At 37.1% G+C, this 21,743-nt stretch overlaps 1 protein-coding gene and 1 pseudogene across 1 annotated transcript; both read right to left on the bottom strand.

Annotated features, from left to right (window-relative positions):
* Window positions 1-2,289: 2,289 nt before the first annotated feature.
* On the bottom strand, window positions 2,290-4,296 carry LOC141540930 (olfactory receptor 5V1-like; annotated as a pseudogene).
* A 14,095-nt stretch (window positions 4,297-18,391) lies between these two features.
* LOC141540929 (olfactory receptor 5V1-like) lies at window positions 18,392-21,005 on the bottom strand. Its single transcript, XM_074264895.1, has 2 exons — window positions 20,945-21,005; window positions 18,392-19,356 (listed from the first exon to the last, which is right to left on the bottom strand). Exons 1-2 carry the CDS (start codon window positions 21,003-21,005, stop codon window positions 18,392-18,394), a joined length of 1,026 nt encoding a protein of 341 aa, XP_074120996.1.
* Between the last annotated feature and the right edge of the window lie 738 nt (window positions 21,006-21,743).

The following is a 21,743-nucleotide window of genomic DNA, read 5'->3' as shown; positions in this document are numbered from 1 at the left end:
AGGATAGAGTGCTGGGCCTAGAGTCAGGAAGCCCCGAATTCAAGCCCAGCCTCAGACACTTATTAGTTCTGTGACCATGTTTGCCTCAGTTTTCTCATGTAAAATGAGCTAGAGAGGGAAATGATAAATCACTCTAAGAAAAGTCCAAGAAAAGGCCAAAAGAGACCATGAAGAGTCAGATAAGACTGAACGATGACTGCAACAAGTCCATTAAAGAGTCATCAGTGTCCTCTGATGATACATGATCTGGAATTCTCTCTCAAGAGATGCCCTGTTCCTAGCCTTAGCTTCCTTAAGTGCAATGGATATAAAAATAGCAGCTACTTCTTGAAGTTGTGATGAGGATGAAATGAGAAAATATTTAGGGACTCTACTGATTGTCTTCTCAATTGTACCTTCTATGTTATCTCTTTCCAGCAAAGGCAGAGCTCCACACTTGCAGATATAGACAGCCCTAAGGGATAGGGCCACCTGCAAATAGCTAGGGAGCTAGAAAAAAACAAACAAACAAAACAAAACCCTTTAGTTAAGACTGAAATTAAGAAAGGCCTAATTTCATTAACATTAAACTCCCAGTATTCCTCAGGATGTCAGTCTGATTTTTCTCTTAAATTCCTATCAACTTCTTAGAAAAATATTAATTTTAGAATTCTTTTCTTTTTTTAATTTTTAAATCCAAATTTTCTCTCTTCCTCTCACCACTTCCCCATTTACTAAGAAGGCAGTCAATATAATGTCAATTATGCATAGGAAATAACTCAAAACAAATTTCTATATTTAGTCATCTTTCCAAAACAAGGAAGGAAGGAAGGGAGGAAGGGAGGAAGAGAAGAAAGGAAGAAGGGAGGGAGGGAAGAAGGAAGAGAGGAAAGGAAGAAGGGAAGGAGGCAGGGAGAGAGAGAGGGAAAGAGAAAGGGAAGAGAAGTAAGAATACAAGAAAAAGAATGATAAAAATATTTTATTTCAATTTATACTCAGAGTTCATCAGTTCTTGCTCTGAAGGGAGATTCATCATGAATGCTTTGGAATTGTCTTTAATTATTGTATTGATCAGAGTAGCCAAATCTTTCCCAGCATTACAACAATGCTGTTGCTAATGATCTCTTGGTTCTTGTCGATTTGTTTTGCATCAGTCTATATAGGTCTTGTCATGCCCAATGATCTCCTAGTTCTTCTCATTTCATTTTGCATCAGTTCATATAGGTCTTATCATGTTCCTCTGATATCATGTTCCCCTTCATCACTTTCTATATCCCAATAGGGCTCCATTCCAATCCTCTGCCTCAACTTGTTCAGCCATTCTCCAATTAATGAGCATCACATTGATTTCCAATTCTTTGCCATCACAAAGAGAGCTACCAGCTTTTCTAAAACAATGATTCCAATTATGCCTCATGTAAATAACTTTAGGGACAAAGCTGAAAATAATTGAGGAAGGCTGGTGGAGTTGGCTTTGCCCTATTCCCTGTCCCTTGCCCAATCCCCATCCCTTTCATCAATCAGATAATTATATTTATTCTATCAAGTATAACACAAGATATGAAACATTATATAAATTGAAGTGGGGAAAAACCAAGTGCTATGTCAAGTTCAAAGAAGGAAGTTGATTACTTACTGTGGAGTAAGAGGAGTTTTCATGGATGAAATGATTTTGCAGTTAGGTTTTAAATACTGAATAGGAATTCGCTTGGCAGAGAAGAGAAGGAAGATAATCTAGGCAAAGGGAACAATATCATGAAAGTTTGGAATGAAGGGGATAGACAGGACATATTATTAATCATAATTTAATAGACAGCAATTATAGAAAGATCTATGAAACAACTTTATTCCTTTCCAGGATCAGCATTTGACCTCTTGTGACTACCTTGGCTAACTGAGGTAACTATCATTGGCAAAGTCTGTACAAACATTTAATCCATTAAAAAAGAATACAATATTTAAGGAAGAGAAGTAAACTACCAGTCAAGTTGCCATCTATATGAAGGGTAATTGTAAGAGAGATGGGATCCATATTTAATAGAAACAACCTACTGTTGTAGATTATGGTGGTAAAATGTTTAGTAAAAAATAACAGTATGTAGTATATAACTTGATTATAAAAACACTTTTAAAATATGTTGATAGAAAATTTAGAGAAGCATATATCCATTCTGTATCACACATTCACATGTGGAAATATTACATGTATTATTTTTATCCTTTCTAATAACATGCTTTATAATTTTTTTATTCCCACCTTTGGATAGAACACATTGATCTAACTACTTGAATTACTAGATAACAGTTTCCTCAGGGAAGCTTGACTTCCTTGTTCCTCAAGCTGTAGATGATGGGGTTTAACATGGAGATAACAATACAGAACAGAACAGAGGCCAGGATGTCCACATCCAGGGAGTAGCCTGAGCTGGGCCGGTCATAGTTGAAGTTGATGGTTCCATAGTAGATGATCACTACAGTGAGATGAGAGGCACAGGTGGAGAAGGCCCTTGAGCAGACTGGATCTTCAGAATGGCAGAGATAATGAGGATATAGGAGATAGCAGTGAACAGGCAGGGACTCAGACCAAAAGTGGCACTGGCCACATAAAGAGCCACCTCATTGATTGAAGTGTCTGAGCAAGAGAGCTTCAGGAGCACAGGGATATCACAGAGAAAATGGCTGATCTTGTTGGGAGCACACAAAGTGAGAGATGCTGTAAGTCCTGTGTGTGTTAGGGAATTCCCTAACCCACACAACCAGGACCCAGTTGCTAAATATGCACAGACTCTCTTGCTCATGAGGACTGAGTAGTGTAATGGATGGCAAATGGCTACAAACCTATCATAAGCCATAACAGCCAAGAGGACACATTCACAGCCTGCAAAAGTAACAAGGAAAAAGACCTGGGCCAGGCAGCCTTCATAGGAAATGGTCTTATTCTCTCGGAAGAAATTCACCAGAATAATGGGGACAGTGGTAGATGTGTAGCAGATGTCCAGGAAAGACAAATTACTTAGGAAATAATATATGGGGGTGCGAAAGACAGGACTGATTCTGATTGAAGCTAATATGAGAATGTTTCCCAGGATGGTTATCAAGTAAATAATTAAAAACAAGAGAAAAAACAATCCCTGAAGGTCAGGGTGGTTTGAAAATCCCAAGAAGATGAATTCCATGACAGTTGTTTGGTTTTCGCTTTCTTTGAATTCCTTAATGGCTGAAAAGAAAAGTAGAAGATACAATAATTGGACAAGAGAAACTGAGATTAATCAACAAGAAGAGTTCACAATTTGAAAACTGCCCCAGTCTCTAGTCTTAGTAATGAAAGTTAGCAGAATTGACTTTGGGACCCAACATCGAGTTCATTCTTTCTCCTTTCCAAAGCCCCTTTAGACAAAATACATAAGACAAATCTCAAATGCTAAGTGCTATGTTGGACCTCAGAGGGCATCTCATCCACTTATCTGAATCATTCTGAAGACATAAATCATTCAATTACAATTGAAAGGGAAAGAAAAGGGAGACAGAGAGAGAGAGAGAGAGAGAGAGAGAGAGAGAGAGAGAGAGAGAGAGAGAGAGAGAGAGAGAGAGAGCACCAATCAATTGAGGAAGGTCAAAACAAGCTATGGTACACATAATCGATACAAAGAAGTATAGAGAGTTTTGTGAATTTATATGCTCACTCACAGAAGCACAGTCAAGCAAACAATAAACAATATGCCTACAATAGTAGCAATGGAAAGAACAACCATAGTTGGTTGTTGTTGATTTTTCTTCTTGTAGAGGACCAGAATTGGGGATTTATTTGAAATAATGCTTTGAGCATAAGGCTTTCTCAATTTATTGATTGGTTTGGTTGAATTGATTTTTTGGAATTCTCTATTATAAGTCTTGTGACTATAAAGAGGTGCTATCTGGGAGAGGTTAAAGAGAGGGTTACGTGGAGAAATGTCAGCAATAGGCAAGTAAACAATAAAATCTAGTCTTTTAACTAGGTCAATAATACAGTGCTCATAATGTGCTAAAGCAGGCATAAAAATCTTGATTCAAAAATAATTTTTTTCAGGCTACATTTTGGAACCAAGGGTAATTAGAGAAGCGATCCAATGATCACAATTGAAGAGAACAACTTTAAAAGAGTACAGAAAAAAAAATTAGGCAGAGGTACTGAGCTCATTTTGCTTTTCTCTTTGCCAAGGGGAATGATCTTTGGACAAGAAAGGAGAGAATAAAAGTGGTTAATCACAACTGATTACTGCAAATTCAAACTTTAGATAGATCTATCAGAGCTGTAAGAGAGGCCTGACCTGTGTCCATTGTTCAGACTGGATCATCCACTGCTGGAAATAAATTAATCTTCATCCCATCTGGTTCTGAAATGAGAGTCCAAGGGATCAAGTAAAGATGTTTGAGAGAAAGAAAGCTAATATCCTACCTTATTAATGAAATAGGATAGAAGCTATGCTTTCATTATAAAGATGGTTCTTAAACTACTAAAAATAGTAACTTCTTTGTATGGCATAGTGATATAGAAACAAAAGAATTGATATACCAGATATGATTCTTGATCTACCATGGCTAATGTTCCATTGCCAAGAGAAGATTTAATGGGAATGCCACAGTAGGGTATTGTTATCTACTAGGAATTCAGTTTTTGAGTTAGGATTATATTTTATCCTCACTTCTGTCCCATAGAATATTTTTCCACTAAAAATTGTTTCAAATACTACTTTCTACATGAAGACTTTTTCTCAACTGCCTTGAATTTAGCTACTTTATACCTTTGTGTATTTATATTTATTCTACTTATGTACTATATGTATATATATATACACATACACACACACATACATACACACACACACACACACACATACACACACACACATATATATATATATAGGTATGTATAGCTCCTAGAACTTAGCAGGTACTTACTAAATGCTTATTAATTGATCAATTGTTTAGTTATAGCTCAGTTTCATCTGATTATCAGAGGTTTAACAGTCTTTCTCTTTATTCTGCCCTAGTAATATGTGTAATGTGATTTGCTCAGTACTTAGGGCATAAGATTTTAGAAAGGATCATAGGAGCATAGATTTGGATCTGGAAAAGATCTTAGAAATCAGTTAATCTAACCCCTTCATTTTAAAGATGAAGAAATTGAAGCCTAAAACAACAAAGAAAAGAGAATGATTCAAAAGGGGAATGGGATGTACCAGGAGAAAATCAGTTCCTTGGCACTAGAAATTTCCCAGCAATGGCAAGATAACCTCTCAGCAAGGATGGCATGGACAGGATTCAGACTTTAGGTAAAGAGTGAATGGGGGGTGACTTATTATTGATTTCAATTTTTAAAAAACTTAAACCATTTCATAAAGTATAATATCATTCAAATCTGTGTTCCCAACAGTTGTGCTAAATAGGATTGAAAAAGTATACACTCAGCTCTGTGATGACCAAGGTTTTCTCAATTCTACCCCTGACCCTTCTGACCTTTGGATCTTGGACAAATCACTTAAATTCCTCAGCCTTTAGTTTTCTCATATGAAAAATGAGAGCTTTGAGTCAGATGGCCTTTGAGGTCCCTTTCAGCCCAAGACTATGTACCAGATAAGTATTCTGTTTGTTAAAGTCAGCTTTCAGACAATCTAATTGTGCTGTAGGAGTTCAGGGGCAGCTAAGTGGCACCTTGTCATATAGCCAGGGCTTGCCTCTAATGCCTCCAGTCCATTTCTCTGCCTCAATCTCTTTCATATATGTAGCTCCATGTGTCCAGACAGTGCTGGAATATGGTAAGAAAAGGGCAGAACTAGAGTCAAGAATCCTACATCTAATACTTGCCATCTATATGACCATGGGATTGGGGTTCAATCAATTTTTTCATTCATAAAATGATGACAATGAACCTATAACACTGAGTTCACTGATCTGTTTTTGTGGTCTAGCTCTGATTCTTTATCAATTTAATATGGAAACTTCTTCCACCAATGAAACTAGTTGATTTATTTGTAAATTTTAATCTCTCTTCTTTCCTTTTTAAAAATTTTTCTGCTAAGGCAATTAGGGTTGAGTGACTTTCCTGGGGTCACACGGGTAGGAAGTATTCAATGTTTGAGGCCAGATTTGAACTCAAGTCCTCCTGACTCGGCGCCAGTGCTCTATCCACGTTGCCATAAATTTTAGTCTTAAAGAGTTGCCAGGAAAAAATGAGAGATTACTTGACTTGCTTATGGTCACATATCATATGTGTCAGAAACAAGATGAATCCAAGTCTTTCTAACTATACAGTAGATCCTCTATCTACTTGTACAAGTCAGGCTGTCTCTTACAAGAAGTCTTTATGAGGATCAACAGATGAGATAAACATAAGTAAAGTGTTTTGTAATCTTTAAAGTGTAATATAAATAAATCATCATCTTTTATTGCTAGCCTCTACTTACTTCCTTATTGCTGCCATCTATCTAGTCTTCAGATCACTCCACCAATTTTGTTGTAACTTTAAAAACTGGCTTGAGGGCCGTGTCTTCTTTTTCTCCCTACCATCATCCTGGGGGCTTCAATACTCTCATCAATGACTCTTCTATCAACCTGACTTCTATTGCATAACCTTTCTTCAGGAACAAACATTTAGAGACAAACACAAGTCATGCAGGGTTTTTTTTGTATCCACCATCTTGGTTTTGAAATTCTACTCTCTGACTACTTTCTCCTATCTTTCTTTTCTAGCTTTGAGAGAGAAGGTGAAAGAGAAGAATTCCACTTTACATTATTGAAGGAAAATATTCTGGAAAGGCTTGAAAAGAGCTGGCATTGTCCATTACAACCTTCTTCCCAATTTCCACCTTTAGAGACTGCAGAGTTTCCCTCTGATTGACATTTCAGAACCTTTCTTTTGCTTGAGTTATCTTACTTCCAGTAATAGAACTTCTTCTTTCTGTATTCTTGTATGTATTCCCATATACATTACTCTCTGATGTCTGCCTTGCTAGGATTTAGATAAATGAACTTCTTTACCATTCTCTGTGTTTATTGTAGAACTGGTAGTTTGGTAGGAAAGGGATCAAATCTTGGATCTAGAGCTTGAGATCCTTCTCCCTTCACTCCTCCTCCACAGTTTGCAAAGAGAAGAAAAGTTACGTGGAACCCAGTCACTCCCTCGGTAGAAAAAATTTAAAGGCGATAATAGACAGGCTTCTATCTCAGTACCATTTCTTTCTGATAAGAACAGAGGGCCCTCCATTCTGCTTCCCTTTTGGAATGAATGATTGTCTGTATTGGGGAAGGGAAGAAGAGACTGAAAATATCTATTCAGTCCCCCATTAGAGTTACCTGTGAACCCTCTCTCCACAAAGTGATCCATTTCATCATACTAACAAGCCTTGCTTCTGACACTTTCCAGAGACTTAACCCCAGTAAGTTCCATCAGTAATGGGAATTTCCATTCTGAGACACAAAAATAATAAAAATAATAATAGCTAGAATTCAGATGATGATTTAAGATTTGCAAAGCTGGCACATCTTATTTCACTTGATTCTCTCAAAAACCAATAAGACAAATGTTATTATTATCTCCATTTTATAGATGAGAAAACTGAGGCTGAGACAGATTAATTGACTTGCCCAGGGTCACAATGCTATTAAGTGGCTGAGGCAAAATTACTGTCTGTAAGTCTAGCACTCTATACACTGAGTTACCTAGTTGCCCACTAGCACAAATGATACATCCAGATCACCCTTCTTTCTCACCTACCAAAAAGCTTTCAGCTGGACATTCACTGATGTTGACCATCTACATACAATAGTCAAGAATGTCAACTCTAAACTTTTTCTTTCCTTTTCCTAATAAGGTCCCAATCTCTCATAGATAGCATATAATCTTGCCTCCCTCCTAACTTACTAAGACTAAGCTCCCTCAGCCCCACTCTCCCCAACTTCTCAGCATCATCACTTGCCTTCTACTTTTCTTTGTTTTAGAAGAGGAGGTGTCTCCATTCCTCACTAAAATAAATTCTTTTCCCACGCCCTTGATGGAATCCTCTCTCCCCTCTTCTAAAAACATTGCTCCAGTTGGCAATGCTTCTATCTCAAGAATCTTCAGGGGGTTCATGCATCTCTTCCTTTCCATGGCTTTTTCCATGTGCTTATATAGACATGTTCAGGTCTCCTCAGTCCTAAAAAAAGTCTTCCCTTAATCCTTCTAGCCCATTTATATTACCATTCTTTTCTGTTATTGTCTCCTTCACTGCTAAAACTCTTGGAAAAATTTTCTTCTAAGGAAATGGATGAATATGAAATACAATGAGTTTTGGAGAAATATATTCTCCAAAGACAAAGTAACTTTAGAGGCCAAAGAAACCGAGCTGAGAGGTTATGTAAATAAAGACCCTCAGAATGAATTTTATTTCCTTCTTTATTGGAAGCAAGAAGATAGGCCTGACTGTCTCTTGAAGGAGGCCTCCACCATTTACTGCTCATACAGGCTATTTTGATAAAACTAACCACTAAGAAATGGATTTTTCTGTGGGAATAAACCTGATCTTTACTAAAGCCTTTAACCCCAAGACTTATAAGCTTCCCCATTTCCATTCTTTCTGCTTGAAATGCCAATGGTTGGCAATGGAATTCAAGTGGGCCCTAGAAAAATACACCCTAAGAAATTAGAATTTCTGTTGGAGAGCAATGTTCCACAACCTTTGATTTCAGAGAATATACATTCTAACAGAGGAGATATCTTTAAAAGAGTTATAGAGGGTATAGAGGAAAAGGAAGTCATTATCATTTGGAGGGATAGAACCAGAAAAGGGCTCCTATAGAAGGTGGGACTTGAGCTGAGTTTTAAAGGAAGTCTGGGAAAGCAGGAGGCAGAGGTGAGGGGCCAGAGTATTCCAGACCTGGGAATCAGCTAGCTCTAAGGTATGGAGACCTGAGATGGAATGAGATGTTGAAGGAAAGGCAAATCATTGAATCATAGAGTATGTGGAAGGGAGTAAAGAGTAAAGAGATTGGAAAGATAGGAAATGGCTATATGATAAAGAATTTTAAATGCCAAAAAGAGACATTTATGCCTGACCACAGTGGATCACTCCATTTAATTGGAAATTCAGCATTCCACACCACCATATTCTTTCTTGTCTCTCCATTTCTCCAATCATTTCTCATGATGCCTTTGTTCCATTTGGAGGAGGAAAGATGAACAACCACGTTTCAAAGAGTTCTAAATTCTCCCATTCTTCTTAATGTGAGTTTTTCTAAGGCCTAGACCTTGGCCCTAGTCTCTGAACATATACTTTCCCTTAGCAATAACATTTAAAAATAAGTTTATGAAGCCCAGGTTAAGATCCCTTGTTCTAGAATCAGATATACCCTCCCTTGCCTAGCCTTTAGATTCTTCAGTAAATGCTACACACATCCAGAGAGAGAACTATGGAGACTGAATGTGGATTGAAGCATAGTATTTTTACCTTATTTGTTTGTTTGCTCTTTCTTTCTCATGGGTTTTCCCTTTTGATCTGATTTTTCTTGTACAACATGACAACTATGGAATATATTTAAAGGATTGTAGATGTTTAACCTTTATCAGATTGCTTCCTGTCTTGGGGAGGAGGAAGATAAGGGAAAAGAGAAAAATTAAAAACACACAATCTTAAGAAATGAATGTTGAAAATTATCTTCATGTGTATTTGGAGAAATAAAATACTATTGAGGAGAAAAAGAGTAAATAAATAAATAAATTTTTGCTTGATTGCAATCTAATTTTCTAATCCTTATTACAAATTACTGTGCTTCACAAACTATATGGAGTCTTCTTCACCCACAAGACCACATCACTTGTCTCTGTATCTTGGCAAAAATTTAGAATGTATTTCCTCCTGACTTCTGCCTGAACCCCTGGATTTCCTTCAAGACTCAACTCAGCCTCCACTTGTCTGAGTCACTGGTAGGATAAGAAAGTTAGAAAAATGAATGGATTTCAGAGGAAAAGAAATAAATAATTATTTATGAAACCTACAATGCACCAGGCACACATCCTTGTGAGGCAGATTCATTATTATCCCTGTTTTACTTGTCCTGTTCTACTGAAATTATTTGTCCAGATTCACACAGCAAGCAACTATGGTAGAATTTGAATTCAGATCTTCCTGGGTCCAAGTGTAGTAATCCATTAGGTACAATCCATCTGTTTCAACCTCGATGTTTTGAGGAAAGAGATTCAGATTTTAGCTGCTGTTCTGCTACTTACTAATCAAGGGGTCTCAAGCAAGTTATCTTCAGTCCTTGATCCTATTTCCTCATTTACAATATGAGGAAGAAATTGAACCAGGATGATTTCCTTCTTTCTTTCTTTTTTTGAGGCAATTTGGGTTAAGTAACTTTTTGGGGGCCACTCAGCAAGTGAGTTCAAGTGTCTGAAGCTGGATTTGAACTGGGTCCTAGAACTGCCCCAAAACTGCGATCACTTCTAAAGCTTCTTCAATGTCTAATATTTCTTTGTGTCTTTAATATTCTCTTTTCAAGGCCAAATTGTCTTCTTGAAATTTTATCTCTGGAACTAACATTTTCTTCTAAACAATTGCTACTTTTCTTTTTTGAAAGGTCAGGAAAGCAGTGGGCTATCCCCATTCATATGCTTGAGGATTTATCCATGTGGGTCAAAGACTGAGAGAGAGTGTTTAATGTTCTTAGAGAGAGCTTATTTAAGGAAGTAGACTAGGGGATATATAGTAACCATTCTCCATATTTAAACACTTTACTAGAGCAGCTAATTTCATGGGATGATTCTTTCTTCTAAAAGACAGCTTAATTTAATTTAAAAAATTTCCCCAGTTACATTTAAAAACAAAAAAATTTAGACATATTTTTAAAATTTTTGAGTTCTAGGTTCTCTCCCTTATCCTCACTCACAATTAAGAAATCGCTTGTGAAATAAATGTTTTGTATAGAGAACTGCAACATTTCTATAGCCTTATTCTCTCCTTCAAGTTTAGGTGGGAAATAAAATCCTCTCAATTGTCCCTTGGAAATACCTCCCATCCCCCCCCACTGTCACCCATCTAAAATGGGCAGTCTGATACATTAGAGCTTGTATTGCAGAAGCCTCTAAATAGATCTTGGGGCAACTAAATGGTATAGTGGTCAGGAATCCAAATTCAGCTTCAGATACATATTAGTTGTGGACAAGTCATTTAATCCTGTTTGGCTCAGTTTCCTCATTTATGAAGTAAATTGGAGAAGGAATTGGCCATTATCTTTGCCCAAAAAAACCCAGGGTTTTTATTGTGTCACAGAGAATCAGACAAAACTCAGCAACAAGTAAATAGATGTTGCTTCCTCTGCTCGCTCCTCCTGCCAACTGAGCCTTCATATGTATTTTATATTCCTTATGTATAGATTTGGTCAGAATTGTATTGACTCACTATTGCTTTCTGAGTAAAATTTTATAACCTTTTACTTGCATTCAAAGCCCTACACAATCTGATGGCATGCTATTTTTTTCAGCTTTCTCCTAACATTCCTTCTAAGAAGAAATGCACTCCCACTGAATATGTCCTGCACAAAAATGCATTCTTAGGTTTGTTCACAGGATTATGTAGTCCTGAATTTGCCTGTTCCATTTCTTTCTATGCCTTAAAGCCCATATAAAATGCTCTCTCTTCCAAGCAGCTTCCCTGCTCCCCAAGATGCTATTATGCTTCTTGCCAGGCCTTCTCATAGATATTTGTTTTATATTTCTTTAATGCACACATTTATTACTGCATATTAAGTTATCAAAAAAACATTTCTCTGTTCAACTAACATGGTACTCTGTACACAGTAGGTGCTTAGAAGTATTTGTTGAAAAATAATGCAGACAAGATTAAAAGAGAAGCAATAAATTGGGAAAATATTTTTACATTTAAGGGTTCTGATAAAGGTCTCATTTCTAAAATATAGAGAAAATTGACTCAAATTTTTAAGAATTCAAGCCATTCTCCAATTGATAAATGGTCAAAGGATATGAACAGACAATTTTCAGATGAGGAAATTAAATCATTTGTAATCATATGAAAAGGTGCTTTAAATCATTATGATCAGAGAAATGCAAATTGAGACAACTCTGAGATATCATTACACACCTCTCAGATTGGCTAAGATGACAAAAAAAGATAATGACAAATGCTCGAGGAGATATGGGAAAACTGGGACACATACATTGTTGGTGGAGTTGTTAATGGATCCAGCCATTCTGGAGAGCAATTTGGAATGTCCAAAGAATTATCAAACTGTCGATACCCTTTGATCCTGGGTCTATATCCCAAAGAGATCTTAAAGGAGGGAAAGGGACCTATATATGCAAAAATGTTTGTGGCAGCCCTTTTCATAGTGGTAAGAAATGGAAACTGGGTGGATGTTCATCAGTTGGAGAATGGCTGGATAAGTTATGTTATATGAATGTAATGGAATATTATTGTTCTGTAAAAAATGATCAGCAGGATGATTTCAGAGATACCTAGAGAGACTTACAAGAACTGATGCTAAATAAAATGAACAGAACCAGGACATCATTATATACGGCAACAACAAGACTATACAATGATCAATTCTGATAGATGTAACCCTTCCCAATAATGAGATGATTTAGACCAGTTCCAATGATCTTGTGATGAAGAGAGCCATCTACACCCAGAGAAAGTACTGTCTCACAGTTCTCAACTGAGTCTGGAACACAACACAACATTTTCACTCTTTTTGTTGTTGTTTGCTTGCATTTTTTTTCTTTCCCATTTTTTTCCTGTTTGATCTGATTTTTCTTGTGCAGCAAGATAATTGTATAAATATGTTTACATATATTAAGATTTAACATGTATAACATAAAAAAAAGAAATTAAAAAAAAAAGAAATGTGTTGAATTGAATTGAAGGATATGCCTTCCCAAAATCCTGGGGCAAGAAAATGCTTTTCCTAAAGAAACAAAAGAGAAATTTTCCCACCACTATGCCAATGCATAAAAAATACTTGTCCACATTGTACATAGCAACAACAAGATTATGTGATTATCAACTGTGATCGATTTGGCTTTTTTCAACAATTAGGTGATTTAGACCAATTCCAATAGACTTGTGACGAAGAGAGCCATCTGCATCCAGAGAGAGGACTATGAGGAGTGAATATGGATCGCAACATAGTCTTTTCATTTTTTTGTTGTTGTTGTCTCCTTGCTTTTTGTCTCATTTTTCCCCTTTTTGATCTGATTTTTCTTGTGTGTTATGATAAATGTGTAAATATGTTTTAGAAGAATTGCATATATTTAACCTATATTGGATTACTTGTTGTAGGGGAGGAGATAGTGAAAAGGAAAGAGAAAAAGTTGAAACACAAGCTTTTGCAAGGGTGAAGTTGAAAACTATCTTTGCATGTATTTTGAAAATAAAAAGCTATTGGGGCAGCTAGGTGGTGTAGTGGATAGAACACCAGCCCTGAAGTCCTGAGTTCAAATGTGACCTCACACGTAATACTTCCTGGCTATGAGGTTCTGGGGGAAAAAATTTTATTTCATATAGATTAAACAGATTTCACTTATTACCTTTTTTGCAATTTTTTTAAAACAAAGTGAAAGGAAAAGATATAAAACTGTGAAGGAGCAATGGTTTCTTGGAAATTAATTTCATGAGCAAAAGCAAAAAGCTCCTGCCTTAGTGTGAGACTAGGGGTATCAACCTCTGATAGCTGCTGCCTCTGTGCCTAGAATAGGGTGACCAGGGCTTTCAATCATCTGTACTCTGTGTGTTCTAACTTCTCACCCTCTCTAAGAGATTACAACTAGGTGAGATGAGGGATATCAGCCTAGAGACTTCCAAATTATAAACAAGGTAATTTTGTGTTAATTTGGTTAAGCCCTAGAGGCCCAGGATTTTATTCTCCATAGGAAGAAACTAGAGAGAAAAGAGAATATTAGAAAAGAGAGTATCAGTCCATAGTGAAAAGGGTACAGAGAGTTCAAGGAGAATGAAGATTGAAAAAGGCCATTGGTTTTGGCAACTAAGAAATCATTGGTAACTTTGGAAAGAGCAGTTTTGGTGGAATGGTTAGTTTGGAAGCCAGACTATAAGGAGGTAAGAATGAAAGGGAAAAGTAGAGGCACTTATTGTAGATGACCTTTTCGAGGAGTTTAGCTACAAAGGATAGAAACAGATGTAGGAAAATATCGGGGATGGAAGAATTGAGTGGGAGTTTTTTCAGGATAAGGAGACATAGGCATATGTATCCAGTAAGGAATGAGCCAATTGGATGAGAGTGATAAAAAAAAAAGTTGAAGAATGGATATGACAGAGGGGATACTCTCTTAGAGAAGATAGGATGGGACAGGGTATTTTGGATTGATAAAGAGGTTAGCCTTGGCAAGGAATAAAACCACTTTATCACATGAGAAAGAGGTGAAGGAAAAGAAAGGGGGAAAAGTCACTTGACTAATAGGAGATGAAAGCTGATGGTGAATGGCCTCAATGAGTCAATGTTTTCAACTAAGAGAGTAGGGGTTGAGAGAACCACAGAAGATTCGAGGATGCATCAAAAGTGAATATATTAAGTATATTATGATTGTTGAGTAGCAATGAGAGTCCAGGGGAGGTTTTGTAACATAAATTTGTATTAGATCCAGTCACAGTGGTTGAGTGATTTTCTGGTGGGAGTGACTCAAGGCTGAGGCTTGGGCAGGTATAACTGGGGATTTGATAAAGGGACTAGGAATTCAAGAGAGAAGGGCACTGTAGGGTTGGAGTCAAGATAGAAAGGAGAAGAGAGAGAGACTAGTACAGGAGAAATGGCTTGGGAGAGAACTGAAAGATCAAAGGATTACAGGTCATAATGTGGATGATGAGTAGGGTTCATAAGAGAAGGCAGAGAAAAAGATGAAAAACCAATAGATTATGGCCAAATGAGGGGATTTTAGAATTCTTGACCATTTATGGGTGATGGAAAGATCAAGAGTATGACTATCTTTGAGTATGGCTGAGGTTAAGTGGTCATGGGAGATGAATAGGTTAAAGATGCAAATGGTTAGAGTATTTGAGGGAGAACCAATATGTATGTTAAATTCTTCTAGAGTGAGGATAGGATTTGAAGAGGAAAGAAAAATTGTGAGGCAAGTATGGAACTCATTAAGGAGGGAAGGAAAGTGACCTGGAGTCTGTAGACAATAGCTACCAGGATTTTGATTGGGTGATAGATTTGAATAGAATGAATCTCAAAGGAAGAGAGGTTCCCTAATCATGGAGGAAGGGGAAGAATCTGTAAGTAGCAATGCAGAGTAGAGTGTATTCCAATCCCCCTGCCTCAATCAGTGAACTAAGAGGAATGCCTAAAAGTAAAGTTAGTACTGGAAAGAGTATACAGGAAGGGTATGTCATCAGGGAGAAACTAGGAGATCTAATCAATCAAGGATTGGGAGAAGAAATGCTTTAAAATGAAGGAAAGTTTGTTGTATATAAAATAGGGATTCCAGAGGGCACATGTAAAAGGTAGGATGAGATTAAGATGAAACTTTGGGGTGGAAGAGTTGAGGATAGGAATGAAGACCCAGATGGTTGAGAATATGGAATAAAGTTTGGATGATTATCTATAGGAATAAAGAATCACTGAGAGATGAAAGGTATGTCCTGGTGAGAGAATTTTTATTATTAAGTGGAAGACGCCTCTTCTCTATCCTCAAGGAGACACACAGCAGAATCTGGGAACCTTAAAGTCAAAGGGATTTGTATTAGAGGTTCTTCATATTACAATTGAGAGATGGGATTGGCAGAAGGTTGCCTTGTTCCAGTATGGGTGAAAGTCATTGCTAAGGAAAAAGAAAGATGCCTGATCCAGTCCCTAGCAATCTTTCTTTAGGAAACACACATTGAGCAAGAGATTCAATTCAATTCAATAAACATTTATTAAGCACCTACTTTGTGTGTGACACAGTGCTAAGGCTGACTAGGAAGATTCAAGGGGAAGGTGCAGATTCTCTCTGTGGATAGAAGACGCCCAGCCTGACTCCTTATTGCCTTCCTTTAAGAAATATGCTCAATCCAGCAAGAGATGGAAGGCCCAAAGCTAATGGACTTTTGCTCTAGTAGAATATCTAATACACACAAGTATAGTACCTGGAGTTCCCTCCTCCTATCTGAATGATACTCCAGATTCATAGCAAATTTTATCAGCCAATAGAAACACAAAATCCATTCACAGGCCCCCATTGTTTTAGTAAGCAACCCAATGATACATTATTTCAAAGCAAAAGAAATTTAATTATACAGTATAGCAAAATGACTAACAAGAAAGAATTTCTCAATACTCTACAATAAGATATCAGAGAAAGACATCCCCAAGGAATACACAAGTAGGAAACACATATGGCCAAGGAACTCTCCTGAAACACATTTAACCAGCAAAATTCATGCATTTGCCATTATTTAGTCCCATGTAGGGAGCAGATAGATGGCACAGAAGAAAAAGTACAGAGGCTTGAGTCAGAAAGACCTGAACTGAAGTCCAATCTCAGATACTAACTAGTGGGTGGGACCCTAGGTCTTTCAGTTTCCTCATCTGGAAAATGAGCTAGAGATGGGAATGGCAAATCCCTCCCGTCTTTGCCAAGAACAATTCAAAAGGGGTCATGAAGAATCAGAGAGGATTTCACAATGACAAAACAACCACAACAAGAACCATGAAGAGCCACCAGTGTCCTCTGATGATACATGATTCAGGGTTCTCTAATGTTCCATGTGAGTTATTTGGGTATTCTACTTGTTGTCTTCTGATTTGCCCTTTCTATGTTCTTTCTAGCAAAGGCAGAGATCTACACTTGTAGATATAGACAGTCCTAGAGGCCAGTGCCACATACAAATAGCTATGCAGCTAGCAAAAGTTAGCAAAAACCCTCTGGTTAAGATAGAACCATGTAAGAAAATTTTAATTTGATTAACATCAAACCTTCAATGTTCCACAAGATATCAGTGTGAGTTTTCACTTAAATTCCTATGAACTTTTTTAAAAAATTATCTTAAAATTATTTTCTTTTTAAATTTTGAATTGCAAGTTCTCTCTCTCCTTCCCCATTCACCAAGAAGATTAAGTAAGATTAAGATATCATTATACCTGTGAAATCACTCAAAATATAATTCTGTATTAATCATATTTCCAAAAAAAGGAAGAAGAAAAAAGTGAGAAAATTAAACTTTAATTTATACTCTGAATTTATCAGATTTCTTTTTGTGTAGGAAGAGAGAATTTTTTTCATCATGAGTCCTTTGGAAATGCCTTGGATTATTGCATTGATCAGATTTGCCAAGTTTTTCATAGCTGACCATCATTACAACAATATTGTTGTTACTGTGATCTACTTGTTCTTCTCAATTCATTTTTCATCAGTTCATATATGTTTTGCCATATTCCTCTGATACCTTCCCCTTCATCATTTACTACAGCACAATAGTACTCCATCACAATCTTATGCTGCAATTTAACTATTCACCAGTTAATGAGTAACCCTTTGGTTTCTAATTCTTCACCACTGCAGAAAGAGCTATCAGATTTTTTTCTAATACCATGATGCTAATTGTGCTTCTTATAAATGACCCAGGGAGCAAAATTAATAGTGATTGAGCAGAGTTGGTGGACTTGTCTTTGCCCTACTCTCCCCTCCTGTTCCTCCCATCAGCCAAATGATTGCACTAAGTATAATGCAGTAAGATATCACACATTAAGTAAATTGAAGTGGCAAAAAAGAAAATATGAAGTTCAAGGAGCAAAGGTAATTATTTACTGGGGGGTGAGAGAAGTTTTCATGGAGGACATAACTTTTCAGCTGGGTTTTAAATTCTGGATAGGAACTGAATTGGGAGAGAGGCAGAAGGAAGACAGTGCAGGCAAAGACAACAATAAGAGCAAAGTCTGGAATAAAGGGATAGGTAGGACATATAATATTAAGTATGATCTAATGGATAGCATTATGAAACAACCTCATTCCTTTCCAGGGTCAGCTTTTGACCTCTTCGCTGTCCTTGGCTCACTGAGCTATCATTGGCAAGGTTTGTACTCATATTTAATCTATTTCCTAAGCCAGGTCAAGCTTCCTAGCAATCCCCATAAACTTTATGGAAAAGAGTACACTGATCAAATTAGTGTCCATATATGGGATATTTGTAATGTTATCTATATTTAAAAGAAACAAGCCAGTGTTGTAGAGATTATGACAGATCTGGGAAACTCACTGAAATGGTTCATAAGGATACCAGTGCATAGTGTTTAATAACTTGATAATAAAAAATTTAAATATAGTGACAGAAATCTAGTGAAGAACATGTGACAGTGTTATATGTATTATTTTTTTTCTTTCTGATGACTTAATTTATAATCTCACTTTTATTCCCACCATAGGTTAGGAGACATTGGTCTAACCAGTTGAACTACAGGATGGCACAAACCCTTCAAATAGTTTCTTCAGGGTATCCTTGACATCCTTGTTTCTCAGGCTGTAGATGATGGGGTTTAACATGGGTGTAACAATGCAGAACAGAACAGAGGCCAGGATGTCCACATCCAGGGAGTAGCCTGAGCTGGGCCGGTCATAGTTGAAATTGATGGTTCCATAGTAGATGACTACCACAGTGAGATGAGAGGCACAGGTGGAAAAGGCTTTTTGCCGCCCTTGAGCAGACTGGATCTTTAGAATGGCAGAGATAATGAGGATATAGGAGACAGCAGTGAACAGGCAGGGACTCAGACCAAAGGTGGCACTGGATACATAAAGTGCAATCTCATTGGCTGAAGTATCTGAGCAGGAGAGCTTCAAAAGCAGAGGAATATCACAGAGAAAATGGCTGATTTGATTAGGACCACACAAACTGAGAGTTGCTGTGAGTCCTGTGTGCATCAGAGAATTCACTATACTGTACAACCAAGTCCCAGCTGCTAAATATGCACAGACTCTCTTGCTCATGAGGACTGGGTAGCGTAATGGATGGCAAATGGCTACGAACCTATCATAAGCCATAACAGCCAACAGGACACACTCACAGCCTGCAAAGGTAACAAGGAAAAAGATCTGGGCCAGGCAACCTTCATAGGAAATGGTCTTCTTTTCTCGGAAGAAGTTTACTAGAATAATGGGGACAGTGGTGGATGTGTAACAGATGTCCAGGAAAGACAAATTACTGAGGAAATAATACATAGGGGTGTGAAGAACAGGGTTGATCTTAATTGCAGCTAATATAAGAGTATTTCCCAGGATGGTTATCAAGTAAATAATTAAAAACAAAAGAAAAAACAATCCCTGAAGGTCAGGGTGGTTTGAAAATCCCAAGAAGATGAATTCCATGACAGTTGTTTGGTTTTTCCTTTCTTTGAATTGCTTAGTGGCTGAAAAGAGAAGTAGGAGACACAACAGTTGGACAATAGAAACTGAGACTAAATACAAGAAGAGTTCACAAGATGAAAACTGTTCCCACTTTAGCCATAGTAAGAGCCATTAGTAGATCTGACAAAATTAAGCTCATTCTTTCTCCTTTCTGTGGCCCTTTTAGGCCAAAGTACACAATGAAAAAACTGAGATTTTAAGTTCTATATTGGGCCTCAGAGAACGTCTAGTTCCTTTATCTGACTTATACTGAAGACACATACCATTCAGTTCTGATGAAAAAGAAAAGAGAGGACCATCAAAAGAAAATGATGCTATAGGTACAAAGTCACCACTTCAAGCTTTGTCCTTTTTTAAGTGAAGGAATAGACTATTGAAACAAGGCAAGCAAAGAAAAATAAATATATAAAAGATGCCAATCAGTTAAGGAAGAGCTAAATAAATTATTGTATATAGGATGAAGACAAAGAAGAATAGAAAGACTTATATGAGCTGAATCCAAGTGAAGTAAGCACAGACAGGAAAACAATATTTACAATGCCTACAGAAGTAGCAATGGAAAGAAAACCATAGTTAGTTGACCTTTATTCTTGGAGGAGACCAAAATAACATCATGATTTTGGAGTTAAGGTACAGTGTGTCCAACTGTGAATGATCAGACCAATACAAGCTCAGAAGGCTCTACCACAGTCAGGTACAAATAGTTCCTATGAACATTTGGAGTGGAGATATTTTTAAATATATGCACATCTCAAATTTCTTTTGAGCTACTGGAATTCTACTTCATTCATAGAACATAGTCTTCTTTAATGCAGGTACACGATGCTGGGTGATCTTTTGTCATCATCTCCCATGTCACACAATCAATTCCAAAGTACATCATAGAGACCTGGAGAGTGTACCTTCCTTTGAACTTCCTTTGAACATCATGTCAGTGATTTTGTTCTTAGAACTTCTCCATCAAATAGTCTTGTTGGCAAAAGAAATTTGGCATTTGAACAAATGGCCCCCCATCAGAGTTGTGTTCTCTGCAGTAGAGTTTGGATGCTTGGCAGTTTAGTTTAAGAAAGGACATCCAAGGTCCAGTACTTTATCTTGCCAGGTAATCTTCAGAATCTTCCTAAAACAATTCACATAGAAGTAATTCAGTTTCCTGTCACATTGCTTATATTTTACAAAAGCTTCACAAGCATTCAAAAATGCTATCATGGCAATGGCTCTGGGACCTTTAGTTTTGTAGTCTTCTCTTCCACACTTTCCTTCAGAGCCTCCCAAACCCTGAGCTAGCTCTGGCAATGGGTGCACCAATCTTATCAGCTATGTGTACATCCCTAGAAATTACATCCCTTACCAAGGTAAATGAACTTATTCACAGCATTCAAAATTTCTCTATTTGCTATAACTAAATGCTATAACCATTTCTCTATGGATGGTGTGCTGGATGAGATTTTCTTGGTGTTGAATGTTAGGTCAAAGTTAATATAAGCATCAGAGAATGGATCCATACTCTGTTGCATCTCAAAAATTCATGCATTGTCTCTCTCTCAACTTTAGTCTCGGCTTGTAGTCTTTGCAGATTAAACAATTTACCACCAGTGTAGTAGTTGACTTTAATGCCATGTTTGTCCCCATTGAAGGTTTCTGACAACATTGCAAAAAACATGTCATGTCCTTATCACTAAGGAATTTGACTCCATCAGTACTGAGGTTGTGAGATGCCCCATAGATCTTTTGTCGATTAATACTCTTCAGAGCACCATAAAAGCACTTTGGATTATTACAATTATTACATAAAACTAAATTTCGTCTGCCTTCTCACTATCCAAGAATCCTGTATCTTTATAAGCTTATGTTGTACTTTACTTTAGATGATGTTAAACATGGCTTTCTTAAAAATGAAAGAACTATCCTTGAGGTAAATTCTGTGGTGTTCTCATTTTTCATTTATCAGCTTCTGAATTTTACCATCATTTTTGTCAAACCAATCTTGATACTTTTGAGTATTCTGGCCCAGATGACTAAATGTGGTACTCTACACCAGTCTCTGAGAGCTGCTCACTTCTTTTTTGCTCCTTTGTTTTCAAGCATGTGTTGACTCAGCTTTCCTTCCAAGTTAGCAATGAACTGTTCCTGCTCAGAGAAGTCCCCTAATCTGATGACAATATGTCTTCTGGTAATCATTTTGTCTTAGATCCACTGCTTTTGTGGAATGAAACTATTTAGCTTCAAAAGGATAAGTCTATAATCAGTCCAGCACTCTGCGTCACACACTCTAATGTACTATCTATCTTTTCTCCTTACAGTGATGTAGTCTATTAAATGTCAGTGTTTTCTATGAAGTGAATCCATGAAGTTTGATTGCCTTTAAGTAAATGAAGACAGTGTTTGT

This window comes from Sminthopsis crassicaudata, chromosome 4, assembly GCF_048593235.1.
Source record: "Sminthopsis crassicaudata isolate SCR6 chromosome 4, ASM4859323v1, whole genome shotgun sequence".
Taxonomy (NCBI): Eukaryota; Metazoa; Chordata; class Mammalia; order Dasyuromorphia; family Dasyuridae; genus Sminthopsis; species Sminthopsis crassicaudata.
The sequence above is the reverse complement of the archived record's forward strand: the minus strand, read 5'-3'. Positions and strand labels throughout refer to the sequence as shown.

What these genes read in the sequence shown, in the direction of transcription:
- LOC141540929 (XM_074264895.1), bottom strand. Translation starts at nt 21,005, where the DNA reads ATGTTGTCAGAAACCTTCAATGGGGACAAACATGGCATTAAAGTCAAC. An exon ending in AGTCAACTACTACACTGGTG is followed by an intron (nt 19,357 to 20,944) that starts GTAAATTGTTTA and finishes TTCTCTTTTCAG; the next exon opens with CCACTAAGCAATTCAAAGAA.